Source organism: Pristiophorus japonicus, chromosome X, assembly GCF_044704955.1.
Source record: "Pristiophorus japonicus isolate sPriJap1 chromosome X, sPriJap1.hap1, whole genome shotgun sequence".
NCBI lineage: Eukaryota > Metazoa > Chordata > Chondrichthyes > Pristiophoridae > Pristiophorus > Pristiophorus japonicus.
This window is the reverse complement of record NC_092010.1, coordinates 41167513-41188706: the sequence shown is the minus strand read 5'-3', so window position 1 is coordinate 41188706 and position 21194 is coordinate 41167513. Positions and strand designations below refer to the sequence as shown.

The window sequence follows — 21194 nt, the reverse complement described above, 5'->3', positions numbered from 1 at the left end:
AGCCTGTTACATTAGGAACAGGAGGAGGCCGTTCAGCCCCTCGAGCCTGTTACATTAGGAACAGGAGGAGGCCGTTCAGCCCCTCGAGCCTGTTACATTAGGAACAGGAGGCCATTCAGCCCCTCGAGCATGTTACATTAGGAACAGGAGGAGGCCGTTCAGCCCCTCGAGCCTGTTACATTAGGAACAGGAAGAGGCCATTCAGCCCCTCGAGCATGTTACATTAGGAACAGGAGGAGGCCATTCAGCCCCTCGAGCCTGTTACATTAGGAACAGGAAGAGGCCATTCAGCCCCTCGAGCATGTTACATTAGGAACAGGAGTAGGCCATTCGGCCCTTCGAGCCTGCATCAACATTCAATATGATCATGGCTGATCATTCCCTCAGTACCCCATTCCTGCTTGCTCTCCTTACCCCTTGATCCCTTTAGCCGTAAGGGCCACATCTAACTCCCTTTTGAATATTCTAACGAACTGGCCTCAACAACTTTCTGTGGTAGAGAATTCCACAGGTTCACAATTCTCTGAGTGAAGAAGTTTCTTCTCATCTCGGTCCTAAATGGCTTACCCCTTATCCTTAGACTGTGACCCCTGGTTCTGGACTTCCCCAACATCGGGAACATTCTTCCTGCATCTGTCCAGTCCCGTCAGAATTTTATATGTTTCTATGAGATCCCCTCTCATTCTTCTAAACTCCAGTGAATATAAGCCCAGTCGATCCAGTCTCTCCTCATATGTCAGTCCTGCCATCCCGGGAATCTGTCTGGTGAACCTTCACTGCACTCCCTCAATAGCAAGAACGTCCTTCCTCAGATTAGGAGACCAAAACTGAACACAATACTCCAGGTGTGGTCTCACCAAGGCCCTGTACAACTGCAGTAAGACCTCCCTGCTCCTATACTCAAATCCCCTTGCTATGAAGGCCAACATACCATTTGCTTTCTTCACCGCCTGCTGTACCTGCATGCCAACTTTCAATGACTGATGTACCATGACACCCAGGTCTCGTTACACCTCCCCTTTTCCTAATCTGTCACCATTCAGATAATATTCTGCCTTTCTGTTTTTGCCCCCAAAGTGGATAACCTCACATTTATCCACATTATACTGCATCTGCCATGCATTTGCCCACTCACCTAACCTGTCCAAGTCACCCTGCAGCCTCTTAGCATCCTCCTCACAGCTCACACCGCCACTCAGCTTAGTGTCATAATATCAATGCATTTAAGGGGAGGCTAGACAAACACATGAGGGAGAAGGGAATAGAGGGTTATGCTGATAGATTTAGATGAGGAAAGACGGGAGGAGGCTCGAGTGGAGCATAAACGCCGGCATGGACTGGTTGGGCCGAACTGGCCGGTTTCTGAGCTGTATATCTGAGGTAGTGCGTCTTGCATTAAGCAGCTGTACGCAGACAGAGAGAGAGAGAGAGAGAGAGAGAGAGGAGACTTACTGCAGTATGACTGTTTCTCATCAGAGCGATCCTTGCAGTGGGCCACTCCGTCACAGGTCATACTGTAATTGACGCAATCACCATTCCCACATTCAAACTCATCGTATATGTTGCAGGTCGAGTTCGGGGCTGAGAGAGAGAGAGAGAGAGAGAGTCGGGCTTTAAGGTCAGTAACCACAGGACATTTACTTCAGAAAGACGTGCATTTATATAGCGCCTTCAACCAACTCAGGACGTCGCAAAGCACTTTACAGCCAATGAAGTACTTTTGGAGTGTGGTCACTGTTGTAATGTGGGAAACGCCAATTAGCACACAGCAAGCTCCCACACACAGCGATGTGATAATGACCCAGATCATCTGTTTTAGTGATGTTGGTCGAGGGATAAATATTGTCCCCAGGACACCGGGGAGAACTCCCCATGCTCTTGTTCCAAATCGTGCCATGGGATCTTTTACATCCACCTGAGGGGGCAGACGGGGCCTCAGTTTAACGTCTCGTCTGAAAGGCGGTATCTCCGACAGTGCGGTGCTCCCTCGGTACTGCCCCTCCGACAGTGCGGCGCTCCCTCAGTACTGCCCCTCCGACAGCGCAGTACTGCGCTCCCTCAGTCCCGCCCCTCCGACAGCGCAGTACTGCGCTCCCTCAGTACCGCCCCTCCGACAGCGCAGTACGGCACTCCCTCAGTACCGCCCCTCCGACAGCGCAGTACGGCACTCCCTCAGTACCGCCCCTCCGACAGCGCAGTACGGCACTCCCTCAGTACTGCCCCTCCGACAACGCAGTACGGCACTCCCTCAGTACCACCTCTCCAACAGCGCAGTACGGCGCTCCCTCAGTACTGCCCCTCCGACAGTGCAGTGCAGCACTCCCTCAGTACTGCCCCTCCGACAGTGCAGTGCAGCACTCCCTCAGTACCACCCCTCCAACAGCGCAGTACAGCACTCCCTCAGTACCGCCCCTCCGACAGCGCTCCCTCAGTACTGCCCCTCCGACAGCGCAGTACGGCACTCCCTCAGTACCACCCCTCCGACAACGCAGTACGGCGCTCCCTCAGTACCGCCCCTCCGACAGCGCAGTACGGCACTCCCTCAGTACCGCCCCTCCAACAGCGCAGTATGGCACTCCCTCAGTACTGCCCCTCCGACAGTGCGGCGCTCCCTCAGTACTGCCCCTCCGACAGCTCAGTACAGCACTCCCTCAGTACTGCCCCTCCGACAGCGCAGTACGGCACTCCCTCAGTACTGCCCCTCCGACAGCGCAGTACGGCACTCCCTCAGTACTGCCCCTCCGACAGTGCAGTACGGCACTCCCTCAGTACCGCCCCTCCGACAGCGCTCCCTCAGTACTGCCCCTCCGACAGCGCAGTACGGCACTCCCTCAGTACTGCCCCTCCGACAGCGCAGTACGGCACTCCCTCAGTACTGTCCCTCCGACAGCGCAGTACGGCACTCCCTCAGTACTGCCCCTCCGACAGTGCAGTACGGCACTCCCTCAGTACCGCCCCTCCGACAGCGCTCCCTCAGTACTGCCCCTCCGACAGCGCAGTACGGCACTCCCTCAGTACTGCCCCTCCGACAGCGCAGTACGGCACTCCCTCAGTACTGTCCCTCCGACAGCGCAGTACGGCACTCCCTCAGTACCACCCCTCCGACAGCGCAGTACGGCACTCCCTCAGTACCACCCCTCCGACAACGCAGTACGGCGCTCCCTCAGTACTGCCCCTCCGACAGCGCAGTACGGCACTCCCTCAGTACTGCCCCTCCGACAGCGCAGTACGGCACTCCCTCAGTACTGTCCCTCCGACAGCGCAGTACGGCACTCCCTCAGTACCACCCCTCCGACAACGCAGTACGGCGCTCCCTCAGTACTGCCCCTCCGACAGCGCAGTACGGCACTCCCTCAGTACTGCCCCTCCGACAGCGCAGTACGGCGCTCCCTCAGTACTGCCCCTCCGACAGCGCGGCCCTCAGTACTCCGGGAATGCAAACTACTCACCGCTACAGGTGAAGTCGTTCAACAGTGTCCGGTCACCGCGACAAGAGCAGTTAACGCGTCCCTCTGGGGTCAGGAGGCACAGATCCTGACAGCCACCATTCATGACTTTGCACGGCGATAGTTTGCCTTGAGTTCGGTAAAAAAAAACACAAAAGGAAGATTAAGACAGAATTGTAATTGTACAGGCCTGGCTGAGACCATGCCTGGCGTACTGCGGACAGTGTTGGTCGCTAACCAGAGAGCACAGATTTAAGGTAATTGACCAAAGAATCACAGGCACCTTTTTTTTTAAACACAGCGAGTGATTCGGGTTTGGAATTCACTGCCTGATAAGGCGGATGGAGGCTGACTCCAAGTAGAGAGAGGTCCTGTGGGAAGGAAGAAAGGAAGGAAGGACAGTAGAGTATGTTTGAGTTTGTGTGTGTGTGTGTGTGTGTGTGTGTGTGTGTGTGTGTGTGTGTGTGTACTGGCACATGTGGTGGAGCCTGGTCCCCAGTCGTCCTGGTTAACCCTTGCCCCTGGACCCAGACCTCGCTCTGTCAAGCCCCGTGTGGTGGCTGGTGTACAACAGTCACCCCACGTTAAAACAATCCACCCACAGGCATCTTCCACCGTTTAAAATGAGTTGGTCAGTCACCTGAGAGCTCATTTTTAGTGTACAAGCAAGTCATCCTTGACCTCGAGGCATGATGATGGAGGCAGACTCAAAGGTAGCCTTCAAAGGGTGATTGGATAAATATGACATTGTAGGGGTGTGGGGGAAGAGCGGGGGTGGGGAGGGAAGTGGGAGTGACTGGTTTGAACTTTGAAAGAGGGGGCGCAGGCTCGATGGGCCGAACGGCCTCCTTCTGTGCCATACTGTTCTACGATTCTACACAGAGCACCGAGACAGTCGTAAGTCTGTCACAAGTCAGCACTGCACCCGAGAGCTGTTACAGGCAGGAATCAAACGTCATTACAATCGGCGAGCTGGGTGTCTAGCACCAAGCTACGCAGCTTAAGGCTTTTCATGGCACTTAACGTATCAAGATCTGTTCAGCTTCATGAGAAGGCTTTGAGCTTTGAGTAAATTGTGTAGATTTTATTTTTAAACATCTTTTTAGACTTAAAAAGACTTTAATTACCTTTAGTTCTGCTCTGGTCGCCATATTATAAAAAGGATATAGAGGCACTGGAGAGGGTGGAGAGAAGATTTACAAAGATGATACCAGAAATGCGAGGGTATACATATCAGGAAAGGATGAATAGGCTGGGTCTCCTTTCTCTTGAAAATAGGGCTGAAGGATGAGCTCATAGAGGTCTTTAAAATGATGAAAGGTTTTGATAGAGTGGATACAGAGAGAGTGTTTCCACTTGTGGGGAAGAGCATAACTAGAGGCCATCAATATAAGATAGTCACCCTGAAATCCAAAAAAACCTGAAAAAGGACACAGACAGGCTAAGTGAGTGGGCAAAAATTTGGCAGATGGAGTATAATGTCGGAAAGTGTGAGGTCATGCACTTTGGCAGAAAAAAAATCAAAGAGCAAGTTATTATTTAAATGGGGGAGAGATTACAAAAATGCTGCAGTACAGCGGGACCTGGGGGTTACTTGTGCATGAAACACAAAAGGTTAGTATGCAGGTACAGCAAGTGATCAGGAAGGCCAATGGTATCTTGGCCTTTATTGCAAAGGGGATGGAGTATAAAAGCAGGGAAGTCTTGCTCCAGTTATACAGGGTATTGGTGAGGCCACACCTGGAGTACTGCGTGCAGTTTTGGTCTCCGTATTTACGAAAGGATATACTTGTTTTGGAGGCAGTTCAGAGAAGGTTCACTCGGTTGATTCCGGGGATGAGGGGGTTGACTTATGAGGAAAGGTTGAGCAGGTTGGGCCTCTACTCATTGGAATTCAGAAGAATGAGAGGTGATCTTATCGAAACGTATAAGATTATGAGGGGGCTTGACAAGGTGGATGCAGAGAGGATGTTCCCACTGATGGGGGGAGACTAGAACTAGGGGGCATGGTCTTAGAATAAGGGGCCGCCCATTTAAAACTGAGATGAGGAGGAATTTCTTCTCTCAGAGGGTTGTAAATCTGTGGAATTCGCTGCCCCAGAGAGCTGTGGAGGCTGGGACATTGAATATATTTAAGACAGAAATAGACGGTTTCATAACCGATAAGGGGATAAGGGGGCGGGCAGGGAAGTGGAGCTGAGTCCATGATTGGATCAGCCATGATCACATTGAATGGCGCAGCAGGCTCGAGGGGCCGAATGGCCGACTCCTGCTCCTATAAAGGAATTCAGGAGAAACTTCTTTACCCAGAGAGCGGGGTGAGAATGTGGAACTCGCTGCCACAGGGAGGGGTTGAGGCAAATAGTATCGATGCATTTACGGGGAAGCTGGAGCAACACATGGGGGAGAAGGGAATAGAGGGTTATGCTGATAGATTTAGATGAGGAAAGACGGGAGGAGGCTCGAGTGGAACGTAAACGCCGGCATGGACTGGTTGGGGCCAATGGCCTGTTTCTGTGCCGGATATCCCGTGTACTTTCTGCATTTTGATTTAAGAAAATCTGAGAGGTGGTTAGAGAGAGAGAGGTAAAAACAAGGATGAGAATTTTAAAACAAGCACTCATGCATTACCCAATCCCACCTATCGTGTTTCCTTAACCTAAGCAGCCTTAGACTCTACGGAGAAGGTTAAAGAGAATGAGAAGACACACATACCTGATGCACAGCAATGATTAACATGCAGAAGCTGAATATGGTCATGTGAGCACTGGAGTGGTGCGCCAATTTTGGACAGCAATGAGTGAAGAGAGACACAAGAGCAGACAAATGGGTGACTATAATGTTAGACAAAGTGCAAGCTGAACAAACACAGACACCTTCAGCTACAATTATCACACGGCAATCCAACCTCAACAAGAACCTGAATTTTTATAGCGCCTAGTAATACATCCCATGGCGCTTCACAGCGGTATTATAATACAAAAGAAAGAAATTTGATACCGAGCCACATAACTAGAAATTAGGGTCAGGTGACCAAAAGCCTGGTCAGAGAGGTGGGTTTTAAGGAGCACCTTGAAGGAGGAGAGAGAGGTGGAGAGGTTTAAGGAGGGAGTTCCAGAGCTTGGGGCCCAGGCAACAGAAGGCACGACCACCGATGGTGGAGTGATTATAATCAGGGATGGTCAGGAGGGCAAAATTAGAGGAGTGCAGACATCTCGGGGGTTGTGGGGCTGGAGGGGGTTACAGAGATAGGGAGGGGTGTAGGGGCTGGAGGTGGTTACAGAGATAGGGAGGGGTGTAGGGGGCTGGAGGAGGTTACAGAGATAGGGAGGGGTGTAGGGGCTGGAGGTGGTTACAGAGATAGGGAGGGGTGTAGGGGGCTGGAGGAGGTTACACAAATAGGGAGGGGTGCAGGGGGCTGGAGGAGGTTAGAGAGACAGGGAGGGGCGTAGGGAGCTGGAGGGGGTTACAGAGACAGGGACGGGTGTAGGGGCTGGAGGAGGTTACAGAGATAGGGAGGGGTGTAGGGGGCTGGAGGAGGTTACAGAGACAGGGAGGGGTGTAGGGGGCTGGAGGGGGTTACAGAGACAGGGAGGGGTGTAGGGGGCTGGAGGAGGTTACAGAGGTAGGGAGGGTGTAGGGGCTGGAGGAGGTTACAGAGAAAAGGAGGGGTGTAGGAGGCTGGAGGGGGTTAGACAGGGAGGGGTATAGGGGCTGGAGGAAGTTAGAGGTAGGGAGGGTGTAGGGGCTGGAGGAGGTTACAGAGATAGGGAGGGGTGTAGGGGCTGGAGGAGGTTACAGAGATAGGGAGGGGTGCAGGGGCTGGAGGAGGTTACAGAGATAGGGAGGGGTGTAGGGGCTGGAGGAGGTTACAGAGATAGGGAGGGGTGTAGGGGCTGGAGGAGGTTACAGAGATAGGGAGGGGTGTAGGGGCTGGAGGAGGTTACAGAGATAGGGAGGGTGTAGGGGCTGGAGGAGGTTATAGAGATAGGGAGGGGTGTCGGGGCTGGAGGAGGTTACAGAGATAGGGAGGGGTGTAGGGGCTGGAGGAGGTTGCAGAGATAGGGAGTGCCACCTCCTGTTCCTAATGTAACAGCCTCGAGGAGGGCTGAAGAATGAGGCGACATCAGGTGGGTGACTGGAGTGATAGAGAGCCCACAATACGTGCTCTTAACACGCAAGATCCGCTGGGACACAGGAAAGATGCCAAGTGCAGTACAGGTCCATGCTTGGGGTCGGGGCAATGGAGGCCTCATCTTGAGAGAGGCTGAAGCCCGGAAACAAAATTGTTCTGGACAATCGTGGAGGGAGAGACTTGGGTGGGGGTGGTGTTGGTAACACCGCACGGTACATACAGATATAACGCACTGATCTGAGCGGGCTTAGTCACGGAAACCTTTTAATAAGCCCCTTCCGATGCACGCAGCGATCTCCCTTAGTATTGTGCGATGGGAGACAGAACCGACAACCGAGACAGAGTTCGAGGGCTAAGGCAATTATAAGAACATAAGAAATAGGAGCAGGAGTCGGCCATTCGGCCCCTCGAGCCTGCTCCGCCATTTAATACGACCATGGCTGATCCGATCATGGACTCAGCTCCACTTCCCCGCCCGCTCCCCATAACCCTTCACTCCCTTATCGCTCAAACATCTGTCTATCTCCACCTTAAATATATTCAATGTCCCAGCCTCCACAGCTCTCTGGGGCAGAGAATTCCACAGATTTACAACCCTCTGAGAGAAGAAATTCCTCCTCATCTCAGTTTTAAATGGGCGGCCCCTTATTCTAAGACCATGCCCCCTAGTTCTAGTCTCCCCCATCAGTGGGAACATCCTCTCTGCATCCACCTTGTCAAGCCCCCCTCATAATCTGATACGTTTCGATAAGATCACCTCTCATTCTTCTGAATTCCAATGAGTAGAGGCCCAACCTACTCAACCTTTCCTCATAAGTCAACCCCCTCATCCCTGGAATCAACCGAGTGAACCTTCTCTGAACTGCCTCCAAAGCAAGTATATCCTTTCGTAAATATGGAAACCAAAACTGCACGCAGTATTCTAGGTGTGGCCTCACCAATACCCTGTATAACTGCAGCAAGACTTCCCTGCTTTTATACTCCATCCCCTTTGCAATAAAGACCAGCACTCCATTGGCCTTCCTGATCACTTGCTGTACCTGCATACTAACCTTTTGTGTTTCATGCACAAGTACCCCCAGGTCCCTCTGCACTGCAGCACTTAGCAATCTTGTTCCATTTAAATTATAGGCAGAGAGTCTGAAACACCGAGAGTTAGCATGCAGGCACAGTAAGCAAGTAGCCAGATAGTACGATGGCCTTTATTGCAAGGGGAATTGGAGTACAACAGCAAGGAAGTCTCGCTACAACTATCTCGGGCTTTGGAGAAATCACAGCTGGAGTACGGAGCAAAGTTTTGGTCTCCTTCCCCAAAGAAAAAAAAGACTTGGAATTACATAGCGCCTTTCACGACCACTGGACGTCCCAAAGTCACTTTTTGGAGTGTAGTCACTCTTGTAATGTGAGAAACGCGGCAGCCAATTTGGGCACAGCAAGCTCCCACACACAGCAATGTGATAATGAGCCAGATAATTTCTTCTTCGAAATAGTTGCCGGGGATCTTTTACGTCCACCTGAGGAGGCAGACGGGGCCTCGGTTTAACGTCTCATCCGAAAGACGACACCTCCGACAGTGCAGCACTTCCTCAGTACTGCCCCTCCGACAGTGCGGCGCTCCCTCAGTACTGCCCCTTCGACAGTGCGGCGCTCCCTCAGTACCGCCCCTTCGACAGTGCGGCGCTCCCTCAGTACCGCCCCTTCGACAGTGCGGCTCTCCCTCAGTACCGCCCCTCCGACAGTGCGGCGCTCCCTCATCACCACATTGGAGTGTCAGCCCAAGTTTTGGCCTCAAGTCCCTGGAGTGGGAGTAGAACCCACAACCTCCTCACGCAGAGGCGACAGTGCTGCCCACTGAGCCACAGCTGACACTAGGAAGGATATACTTGCCATAGAGGGAGTGCAGCGAAGGTTCACCAGACTGATACTTGGGATGGGGGGATTGTCCTATGAGGAGAGATTGTGTAGAATGGGCCGATATTCTCTGGAGTTTAGAAGAATGAGAGGTGATCCCATTGAAACAGACCAGATTCTGAGGTGGATTGACAGGATAGATGCAGGGAGGGTGTTTCCCCCCGGGCTGGGGAGTCTAGAACCAGGGGTCACACAGTCTCAGGATAAGGGCTCGGCCATTTAGGACTGAGATGAGGAGGAATTTCTTCACTCAGAGGGGGGTGAATCTTTGGAATTCTCTGCCCCAGAGGGCTATGGAGGCTCAGCCATTGAGTATGTTCATTTGTCTCGATATACCCGGGTTAGACCACACTTGGAGCACCGTGCACAGTTCTGGTCTCCATATACCTGGGTTAGACCACACTTGGAGCACCGTGCACAGTTCTGGTCTCTATATACCTGGGTTAGACCACACTTGGAGCACCGTGCACAGTTCTGGTCTCCATATACCTGGGTTAGACCACACTGGGAGCACTGTGCACAGTTCTGGTCTCCATATACCTGGGTTAGACCACACTGGGAGCACTGTGCACAGTTCTGGTCTCCATATACCTGGGTTAGACCACATTGGGAGCACTGTGCACAGTTCTGGTCTCCATATACCTGGGTTAGACCACACTGGGAGCACTGTGCACAGTTCTGGTCTCCATATACCTGGGTTAGACTACATTGGGAGCACTGTGCACAGTTCTGGTCTCCATATACCTTGGTTAGACCACACTTGGAGCACTGCACAGTTCTGGTCTCCATATTATAAAAAGGATATAGAGGAACTGGAGAAGGCACCAAAATAGATTTACAAGGATGATACCAGAACTGAGAGATTAGAACTATCAGAGAAGATTGAACAGGCCAGGTTTAATTCCCCTAGAACAGAGAGGGCTGAGGGCTAACCCGATAGAGGTCTTTCAAATGATGAAGAGGTTCGATAGGGTCGATGTGGAGAGAATGTTCAAACTTGTGGGAGAGACCAGAACGAGGGGGCCACCAATATCAGACAGTCACTGATAAACCCAATTCAGGAGAAACTTCTTTACCCAGAGCGGGGTGAGAATGTGGGACTCGCTGCCACAGGGAGGGGTTGAGGCAAATAGTATCGATGTATTTAAGGGGAAGCTGGATAAACACATGAGGGGGAAAGGAATAGAAGGATATGGTGATGGGGTGAGATGGAGCTGGTGTGGAACACAAACACATTGGAGGCAGTTCAGAGAAGGTTCACTTGGTTGATTCCGGGGATGAGGAGGTTGACTTATGAGGAAAGGTTGAGGAGGTTGGGCCTCTACTCATTGGAGTTCAGAAGAATGAGAGGTGATCTTATCGAAATGTATAAGATTATGAGGGGGCTCGACAAGGTGGATGCAGAGAAGATGTTTCCACTGATGGGGGAGACTAGAACTAGGGGGCATGGTCTTAGAATAAGGGGCCACCCATTTAAAACTGAGATGAGGAGGAATTTCTTCTCTCAGAGGGTTGTAAATCTGTGGAATTCTCTGCCCCAGAGAGCTGTGGAGGCTGGGACATTGAATATATTTAAGGTGGAGATAGACAGATTTTTGAGCGATAAGGGAGTGAAGGGTTATGGGGAGCGGGCGGGGAAGTGGAGCTGGGTCCATGATCGGATCAGCCATGGTCGTATTAAATGGCGGAGCAGGCTCGAGGGGCCGAATGGCCGACTCCTGCTCCTATTTATTAGCTTCCTTTGTATGCACATGCGGGTATGCTCACAGGTTCGGAGAGCTGTTGCTCTCCATGTTGCCATCCTCGTCTGCCGTCCGGACACACCATGGCGCACCATCTTGCTGTCCGGAGAAGGCGAGGGTCCCCAATGGAGTGCTCTCTAAGCGGGAGCCCTCCCGTTATTTATTGGGGACTTGGCCTGGAGGGTGGTGCACGGGGCAGTCCCCTGCAATCGGTTTTTAAGTCGGTTCACGGACTCCTGGGCCGCCTGCAATTTCTGCGGTCTGGAGGAGTCCGTGTTCCACGTGTGTGTTCAGTGTGTGAGGTTGCAGCCCCTCTTCCAATATTTGAAGGGGCTGCTCCTCAAATTCTGGCTGCACCTCAGTCCCACACTCCTGATCTTTGGGCACCCTGTGCGGAGGGGAGCGGGCAGGTCCGAGGGCCTCCTCGTAGGACTGCTCCTGGGCTCATTAACCGGTCCAGGCAGCGGGCGGTCAAGGGGGTCGTTCAGCCCCGACTGCCTGCCTCTCTTCCGCGGTTACATCCGAGCCAGGGTGTCCCTGGAGATGGGATCATGCGGTGTCCACCGGTACGCTCGCGGCCTTCCGCGAGAGGTGGGCGCCGGAGGGACTGGAATGTATCATCGCCCCCGGCGACAGGATTTTAATTTGAACCACAGTTTAATCGGTTTTAGTGCCCCCCACCCCTGCCTTTTAGCCAGGGGGCACTTGTATAATGTGTGTTTTTGGAGCCCTCAAAAAAAAAACAAGTGGCCACTTGAAAAGCTCTTGGAGTGTGACCCCCCTTTAATCAGGGGGCACGTGATTAATGTTTGCAACAACATAGTTGTCGAGCTGTTGCTGAGACACGAGCACCGGAGGGACTTGAGTGCGTCATCATCCCTGGCAACCAAATTTTAATTTGATGTAAGGTTTCGTTAAAAGTTCAAAATGTTAATTTGTGGGTTTGTGTGCACTTGCCAAAAGGGGGGCACGTGATTTATGTTTCAACTTAAAATATAGTTGTAGAGCTGTTGCATCGCGCGTGGCTTGGCCAATCAACGTGATGTTCACAAGACTCAATAAAACTCCGGCCAGTTGGGTTTATGTAACACCGACACGGACCGGGTTGGGCGCTGCTGTTTGTGTGACATTCAACACAACACCAAACATTAACCAAAATGAGACTTAGAAGGAGCGAGTTGCACGTTGAGCGAGCGACCGTATCGATATCGCGGAGTCACAGCGGCCCTCGGGGACCGGAGGCGAGTTTGGTTTTGCGCCGATTCTCTCTGCACTCACAGTTGTTGGTGTCGTTGGCCACGGCGATGATGCCCATGGGCTGTTGGGGGATGTCGGCTCGCAGTACGCGCAGGTCCCCGCCCGTGTACTTGTCTGCGCGCAGTACCGCGCGCCGTACCCAGTCCGTCCAGAATATGTAATCGCCGTACACCGCGAGCCCAAAGGAATGCACCGGCTCAGACTTCAGGATCACCTGCAACGTTGGAGGCAAGCGATGGACAAGCTCAAAACGTGATTAAATACAACATGCTAAAAAAAATTGCATTTCTAAAGCGCCTTTCACCATCTGAGGACGCCCCGAAGCGCTCCACAGCCAATGCGGTACTTTTTGAAGTGTTGCAAAGTAGGAAACGCAGCAATTTGTGCACACAGCAAGCTCCCACAAAAGCAATGTGACAAGAACCATCTGTTTCAGTGATGTAGGTTCAGGGATAAATATTGGCCAGAGAACACCGGGGAGAACCCTTCTTCAGAATAGTGGCCGAGGGATCCCTTAGTGCCGCCCCTCCGACAGTGTGGCGCTCCCTCAGTACTGCCCCTCCGACAGTACGGCGCTCCCTCAGTACCGGTCCTCCGACAGTGCGGCGCTCCCTCAGTACTGCCCCTCCGACAGTGCAGCACTCCCTCAGTACCGCCCCTCCGACAGTGCAGCACTCCCTCAGTACCGCCCCTCCGACAGTGCAGCACTCCCTCAGTACTGCCCCTCCGACAGTGCAGCACTCCCTCAGTACCGCCCCTCCGACAGTGCAGCACTCCCTCAGTACTGCCCCTCTGACAGTGTGGCGCTCCCTCAGTATTGCCCCTCCGACAGTGCAGCGCTCCCTCAGTACTGCCCCTCCGACAGTGCGGCGCTCCCTCAGTATTGCCTCTCCGACAGTGCGGCGCTCCCTCAGTACCGCCCCTCCGACAGTGCGGGGCTCGCTCAGTACCGCCCCTCAGACAGTGCGGTGCTCCCTCAGTACCGCCCCTCCGACAGTGCAGCGCTCCCTCAGTACTGCCCCTCCGACAGTGCGGCACTCCCTCAGTACTGCCCCTCCGACAGTGCGGCACTCCCTCAGTACCGCCCCTCTGACAGTGCGGCTCTCCCTCAGTACCGCCCCTCCGACAGTGCGGCGCTCCTTCAGTACTGCCCCTCCGACAGTGCGGCGCTCCCTCAGTACTGCCCCTCCGACAGTACGGCTCTCCCTCAGTACTGCCCCTCCGACAGTGCGGCACTCCCTCAGTACTGCCCCTCAGACAGTGCGGCGCTCCTTCAGTACTGCCCCTCCGACAGTGCGGCACTCCCTCAGTACTGCCCCTCCGACAGTACGGCACTCCCTCAGTACTGCCCCTCCGACAGTGCGGCACTCCCTCAGTACTGCCCCTCCGACAGTGCGGTGCTCCCTCAGTACTGCCCCTCCGACAGTGCGGCACTCCCTCAGTACTGCCCCTCCGACAGTGCGGTGCTCCCTCAGTACCGCCCCTCCGACAGTGCGGCACTCCCTCTCCGACAGAATGTAATAGACAGAAACAGGCCATTCGGCCCAACCAGTCTGTGCCACTGTTTAGACTCCACACAATCTCCTCCCATTCCATCGACCTCGAGTTTTTCGATGCTTGCACATGTCGACACATTCTCTGCAGATCGAACCCCTCCATTATTTTGAAGACATCTACCAGGTCATCACCAAGCAAGAGTTGATCGGACACTGGACGGTGGGACAAGGGACGAGAACGTTCCCCAGCCCCCGACTCCCTCCCTCTCCCCAACTCCTGTCTGAGGCTGAACCAGACTGTTCGCCACCTCGGTGTTATATCTGACCCTGAAATGAGCTTCCGGCCACATATCCCGCAGCGTAACTAAACCCGCCTGTTTCCACCCTCCGTAACATCGCCCGTCTCCGCCCCCTGCCTCAGCTCATCCGCTGCTGAAACCCTCATCCGTGCTTTTTGTTACCTCCAGACTTGACTATTCCAACGCACTCCTGGCCAGCCTCCCACATTCTACCCGACGTAAACTCGAGGTGATCCAAAACTCGGCTGCCCCCGTGTCCTAACTCGCACCCAGTCCCGCTCACCCATCACCCCCTGTGCTCGCTGCCCCCGTGTCCTAACTCACACCCAGTCCCGCTCACCCATCACCCCCTGTGCTCACTGCCCCATGTCCTAACTTGCACCGAGTCCCGCTCACCCATCACCCCCTGTACTCACTGCCCCCGTGTCCTAACTCACACCGAGTCCCACTCACCCATCACCCCCTGTGCTCACTGACCCCGAGTCCTAATTCGCACCGGGTCCGCTCACCCATCGCCCCCTGTGCTCACTGCCCCCGAGTCCTAACTTGCACCGAGTCCCGCTCACCCATCACCCCGTGTGCTCACTGACCCCGTGTTCTAACTCGCACCGAGTCCCACTCGCCCATCACCCCGTGTGCTCACTGACCCCGTGTTCTAACTCGCACCGAGTCCCACTCGCCCATCACCCCCTGTGCTCACTGACCTACATTGGCTCCCGGTTAAGCAACGCCTCAATTTCAAAATTCTCCATCCTTGTTTACAAATCCCTCCATGGCCTCCTCACCCCCTCCCTATCTCTGTAACCCCCTCCAGCCCCTACACCCCTCCCTATCTCTGTAACTTCCTCCAGCCCCGACACCCCTCCCTATCTCTGTAACCCCCTCCAGCCCCTATACCCCTCCCTATCTCTGTAACCTCCTCCAGCCCCTACACCCCTCCCTATCTCTGTAACCTCCTCCAGCCCCCTACACCCCTCCCTATCTCTGTAACCCCCTCCAGCCCCCTCCACCCCTCCCTATCTCTGTAACCCCCTCCAGCCCCTATACCCCTCCCTATCTCTGTAACCTCCTCCAGCCCCTACACCCCTCCCTATCTCTGTAACCTCCTCCAGCCCCCTACACCCCTCCCTATCTCTGTAACTTCCTCCAGCCCCGACACCCCTCCCTATCTCTGACTTCTTGAGCATCCCTGATTATAATCGCTCCACCATCGGTGGCTGTGCCTTCTGTTGCCTGGGACCCAAGCTCTGGAACTCCCTCCCTAAACCTCTCCGCCTCTCTACCCGTTTCCTCCTTCAAGACGTTCCTTAAAACCGACCTCTTCGACCCAGCTTTTCAGAACATAAGAAATAGGAGCAGGAGTCGGCCATTCGGCCCCTCGAGCCTGCTCCGCCATTTAATACGATCATGGCTGATCCGATCATGGACTCAGCTCCACTTCCCCGCCCGCTCCCCATAATCGGTTTTTGATCGCCTGCGCTAACTTCTCCTGATGCTGCGTGGTGTCGCGGGTTTTCTCCCATAATACTCCTGTGAATCGCCTTGGTGGTGTCTCACAACGTTGAAAGCACTATATAAATGCACGTTGTTACGGTAGTCCCTCCAACGCACCTGTCTGCTGGTGCCGTCGTACTCACACCTCTCGATCTTGTCCAGCGTGGCGTCGGAGAAATACAGCTTCTCGGCCTGGTGGTCGATGGCCAGCCCGTTGGGCGTACGGATGTCCGTGCCGATGATGACAAACACATTGGAGCCGCTCAGCGTGGACCTCATGATGCTGGGGTGCTGCTCATTCCAATTGGTCCAGAACATGAGGCTGGGGGAGGAAATAAGAACATAAGGAATAGGAGCAGGAGTCGGCCATTCGGCCCCTCGAGCCTGCTCCGCCATTTAATACCATCATGGCTGATCCGATCATGGACTCAGCTCCACTTCCCCGCCCGCTCCCCATAACCCTTCACTCCCTTATCGCTCAAAAATCTGTCTATCTCCCGTCTTAAATATATTCAATGTCCCAGCCTCCACAGCTCTCTGGGGCAGAGAATTCCACAGATTTACAACCCTCTGAGAGAAGAAATTCCTCCTCATCTCAGTTTTAAACGGGTGGCCCCTTATTCTAAGACCATGCCCCCTAATTCTAGTCTCCCCCATCAGTGGGAACATCCTCTCTGCATCCACCTTGTCGAGCCCCCTCATAATCTTATACGTTTCGATAAGATCACCTCTCATTCTTCTGAACTCCAATGTGTAGAGGCCCAACCTACTCAACCTTTGCTCATTAGTCAACCCCCTCATCTCCGGAATCAACCGAGTGAACCTTCTCTGAACTGCCTCCAAAGCAAGTATATCCTTTCGTAAATACGTAAACCGAAACTGCACGCAGTACTCCAGGTGTGGCCTCACCAATACCCTGTATAACTGGAGCAAGACTTCCGTGCTGTTATACTCCATCCCCTTTGCAATAAAGGTCAAGATACCATTGGCCTTCCTGATCACTTGCTGCACCTGCATACTAACCTTTTGATGGCCCCTGGTTCTGGTCTCTCCCCCCCCACCACCCCACACAAGTGGCAACATTTTCTTTACGTCTACCCAATCGAACCCCCTTCATAATTTTAACGGCCTCCAAGCTGACTGCACACTCGTCCACCACTGTTTTACCTCTGCCCATCAACACATCCGTCTATTCCCTTCTCCCACCTGTACTAGTCCAGTGTCCTCTTAAATGTATCTCAGAGTCTGGGGAAAGTTAGGACAATACAGCTTGCTATCTGGGAATCAGTTGGTGCCCAACTTTACTAGGCTGGGGATAAAAGCATATGGAGCCAAAGCAGGTGGATGGCGTTAAGATCCACATCGGCCATGAGGCTCGAGGGGGGGCTGAACGGCCTCCTCCTGATCCTAATGTAACAGGCTCGAGGGGCTGAATGGCCTCCTCCTGTTCCTAATGTAACAGGCTCGAGGGGCTGAATGGCCTCCTCCTGTTCCTAATGTAACAGGCTCGAGGGGCTGAATGGCCTCCTCCTGTTCCTAATGTAACAGGCTCGAGGGGCTGAACGGCCTCCTCCTGTTCCTAATGTAACATGCTCGAGGGGCTGAATGGCCTCCTCCTGTTCCTAATGTAACAGGCTCGAGGGGCTGAATGGCCTCCTCCTGTTCCTAATGTAACAGGCTCGAGGGGCTGAACGGCCTCCTCCTGTTCCTAATGTAACAGGCTCGAGGTGCTGAATGGCCTCCTCCTGTTCCTAATGTAACAGGCTCGAGGGGCTGAATGGCCTCCTCCTGTTCCTAATGTAACAGGCTCGAGGGGCTGAATGGCCTCCTCCTGTTCCTAATGTAACAGACTCGAGGGGCTGAATGGCCTCCTCCTGTTCCTAATGTAACAGGCTCGAGGGGCTGAACGGCTCCTCCTGTTCCGAATGTAACAGGCTCGAGGGGCTGAACGGCCTCCTCCTGTTCCGAATGTAACAGGCTCGAGGGGCTGAACGGCCTCCTCCTGTTCCTAATGTAACAGGCTCGAGGGGCTGAATGGCCTCCTCCTGTTCCTAATGTAACAGGCTCGAGGGGCTGAATGGCCTCCTGTTCCTAATGTAACAGGCTCGAGGGGCTGAATGGCCTCCTCCTGCTCCTAATACAACATGCTCGAGGGGCTGAACGGCCTCCTCTTGTTCCTAATGTAACAGGCTCGAGGGGCTGAACGGCCTCCTCCTGTTCCTAATGTAACAGGCTCGAGGGGCTGAGTGGCCTCCTCCTGTTCCTAATGTAACCGGCTCGAGGGGCTGAATGGCCTCCTCCTGTTCCTAATGTAACAGGCTCGAGGGGCTGAACGGCCTCCTCCTGTTCCAATTTTCGTTAAGACAGATCGCCGCACTTACTTGAGGCACTCGTCCAATACGAATGCCCGCGGGTGGTCATCTCCGGACATGGTGACCACAGTCTCCCGCTCAAACGCTCCCTGCCGACTCTGGTCGACACTATGCCGTGTGATGGTGGAGGTAGTGTAGCTGGTCCAGTACAAAGCATCCCACGCCCGGTGATAAGCCAGGCCCTCGACCGATCCAACATCTGTGGGAAGCACACAATAACATCAGAATGAAGAACAAGAGATCGGGGCGGAGGAGCGGCGAGAGATCGGGGCGGAGGAGCGGCGAGAGATCGGGGCGGAGGAGCGGCGAGAGATCGGGGCGGAGGAGCGGAGAGAGATCGGGGCGGAGGAGCGGAGAGAGATCGGGGCGGAGGAGCGGAGAGAGATCGGGGCGGAGGAGCGGAGAGAGATCGGGGCGGAGGAGCGGAGAGAGATCGGGGCGGAGGAGCGGAGAGAGATCGGGGCGGAGGAGCGGAGAGAGATCGGGGCGGAGGAGCGGAGAGAGATCGGGGCGGAGGAGCGGCGAGAGATCGGGGCGGAGGAGCAGCGGGGGATCGGGGCGGAGGACCGGCGAGAGATCGGGGCGGAGGAGCGGCGGGGGATCGGGGCGGAGGAGCGGCGAGAGATCGGGGCGGAGGAGCGGCGGGGGATCGGGGCGGAGGTGCAGCGAATGAGGGTACGGGGCACAGAAGAGGCGAGGGCCCCAGGGGCAGCACGGACCAGCCCACACTGTGTGATATGTGGGCGCACTGGGTCCGTGCAGCAGAGCTGGTCTCCAGTCGTCCTGGTTAACCCTTGCCCCTGGACCGAGACCTCGCTCTGTCAAGCCCCGTGTGGTGCCTGGTGTACAACGGTCACCCCACGTTAAAACAATCCACCCACAGGCATCTTCCACCCTTCAGGATGTAGTTCGGGATCTGGAATATTAGCTCCTTCATTGAAACACCTGTGAACTTGTCCCTTTTGTTGTGGAATCAAGTCATCCTCGCTTTGAGGGACCACCTATGATAACAATCACACGACACATTACCGGTTCATCCACCTGGCTTACAACCACCTGCCCCATCGTGGATCGCCCGAACCCAACTGGCTGGGGTTTTATTGAGTCTTGTGAACATCATGTGACTGGCTAAGCCACTCCCAACTCAACCTCTCTACCAACCTGTGAGCATCTTCACCGGGGCATACCTTACATACCTCAACTCCACTTTCCTGCACTGTGTCCAGATCCCTTCAATATCCAAAAATCTATCGATCTCTGCCTTGAATATACTCAGCGACGGAGCCTCCACAGCCCTCTGGGGCAGAGAATTCCAAAGATTCACCCCCCTCTGAGTGAAGAAATTCCTCCTCATCTCAGTCCTAAATGGCCGAGCCCTTATCCTGAGACTGTGACCCCTGGTTCGAGACTCCCCAGCCCGGGGGGGGGGGGGGGGGAAACATCCTCCCTGCATCTACCCTGTCAATCCCTGTAAGATAGAACTTGCATTGATGTTCAACGGCATTCCCATCGCTGAATCCCCCACCATCAACAACCCGGGGGTCACCATTGACCAGAAACTTAACTGGACCAGCCACATAAATACTGTGGTTACAAGAGCGGGTCAGAGGCTGGGTATTCTGCGGCCAGTGTCTCACCTCCTGACTCCCCAAAGCCTTTCCACCATCGACAAGACACCAGTCAGGAGTGTGAGGGAACACTCCCCACTTGCCTGGATGAGTTGCAGCTCCAACAAACACTCGAGAAGCTCGACACCATCCAGGACAAAGCAGGCCGCTCGATGGGCCACGCTCCCCACCACCTCCAACACTCACTCCCTCCACCACCTCCAACACTCACTCCCTCCACCACCTCCAACACTCACTCCCTCCACCACCTCCAACACTCACTCCCTCCACCACCTCCAACACTCACTCCCTCCACCACCTCCAACACTCACTCCCTCCACCCCCTCCAACACTCACTCCCTCCACCACCTCCAACACTCACTCCCTCCACCACCTCCAACACTCACTCCCTCCACCACCTCCAACACTCACTCCCTCCACCCCCTCCAACACTCACTCCCTCCACCACCTCCAACACTCACTCCCTCCACCACCTCCAACACTCACTCCCTCCACCACCTCCAACACTCACTCCCTCCACCACCTCCAACACTCACTCCCTCCACCACCTCCAACACTCACTCCCTCCACCACCTCCAACACTCACTCCCTCCACCACCGGCGCACCGTGGCTGCAGTGTGCACCGTCTACAAGATGCACCGCGGCAACTCGCCAAGGCTTCTTCGGCAGCACCTCCCAAACCCGCCACCTCTACCCGCCTCGAGGGACAAGGGCAGCAGGTCCATGGGAACACCACCCCCTCCACGTTCCCCTCCCAGTCACACACCATCCCGACTTGGGAATATATCGGCCGTTCCTTCATCGTCGCTGGGTCACAATCCTGGAACTCCCTCCCTAACAGCACTGTGGGAGCACCTTCACCACACGGACTGCAGCGGTTCAAGAAGGCGGCTCACCACCTCCTTCTCAAGGGGCAGTTAGGGATGGGCGATAAATGCCGGCCTTGCCAGCGACGCCCACATCCCAGAAACGAATTTTTTTAAAAGTACACACAGGAGGCCGCCATTCGGCCCTTCGAGTCTGCACCGGCTCTTTCGAAGAGCGATCTAGTTAAACCCACTCCGACATTCATTCCCCACCTTACACGAAGGAATTGAGTGTAATATCTCCAAGTTTGCAGATGACACGAAACTGGGTGGCAGTGTGATCTGTGAGGAGGATGCTAAGAGGCTGCAGGATGACTTAGACAGGTTAGGTGAGTGGGCAAATGAATGACAGATGCAGTATAATGTGGATAAATGTGAGGTTATCAACTTTGGTGGCAAAAACAGGAAGGCAGAATATTGTCGGAATGGTGCCAGATTAGGAAAAGGGGAGGTGCAACGAGACCTGGGTGTCATGGTACATCAGTCATTGAAAGTTGGCATGCAGGTACAGCAGGCGGTGAAGGCGGCAAATGACATGTTGGCCTTC

At 54.4% G+C, this 21194-nt stretch overlaps 1 protein-coding gene across 1 annotated transcript in view; it reads right to left on the bottom strand.

Moving 5' to 3' along the window:
* Window positions 1-21194, bottom strand: part of LOC139240889 (low-density lipoprotein receptor-related protein 1-like) — a gene marked incomplete at its 3' end in the record, with an annotated part of 408599 nt that overhangs the window by 5599 nt on the left and 381806 nt on the right. Inside the window, exons 33-37 of the mRNA XM_070869393.1 lie at window positions 18162-18351; window positions 15898-16102; window positions 12513-12705; window positions 3450-3575; window positions 1453-1581 (exon numbers count right to left, since the gene is read on the bottom strand). Of these exons, the coding sequence (XP_070725494.1) occupies window positions 1453-1581; window positions 3450-3575; window positions 12513-12705; window positions 15898-16102; window positions 18162-18351 (843 nt within the window). The remainder of the gene's footprint in view (window positions 1-1452; window positions 1582-3449; window positions 3576-12512; window positions 12706-15897; window positions 16103-18161; window positions 18352-21194) is intronic.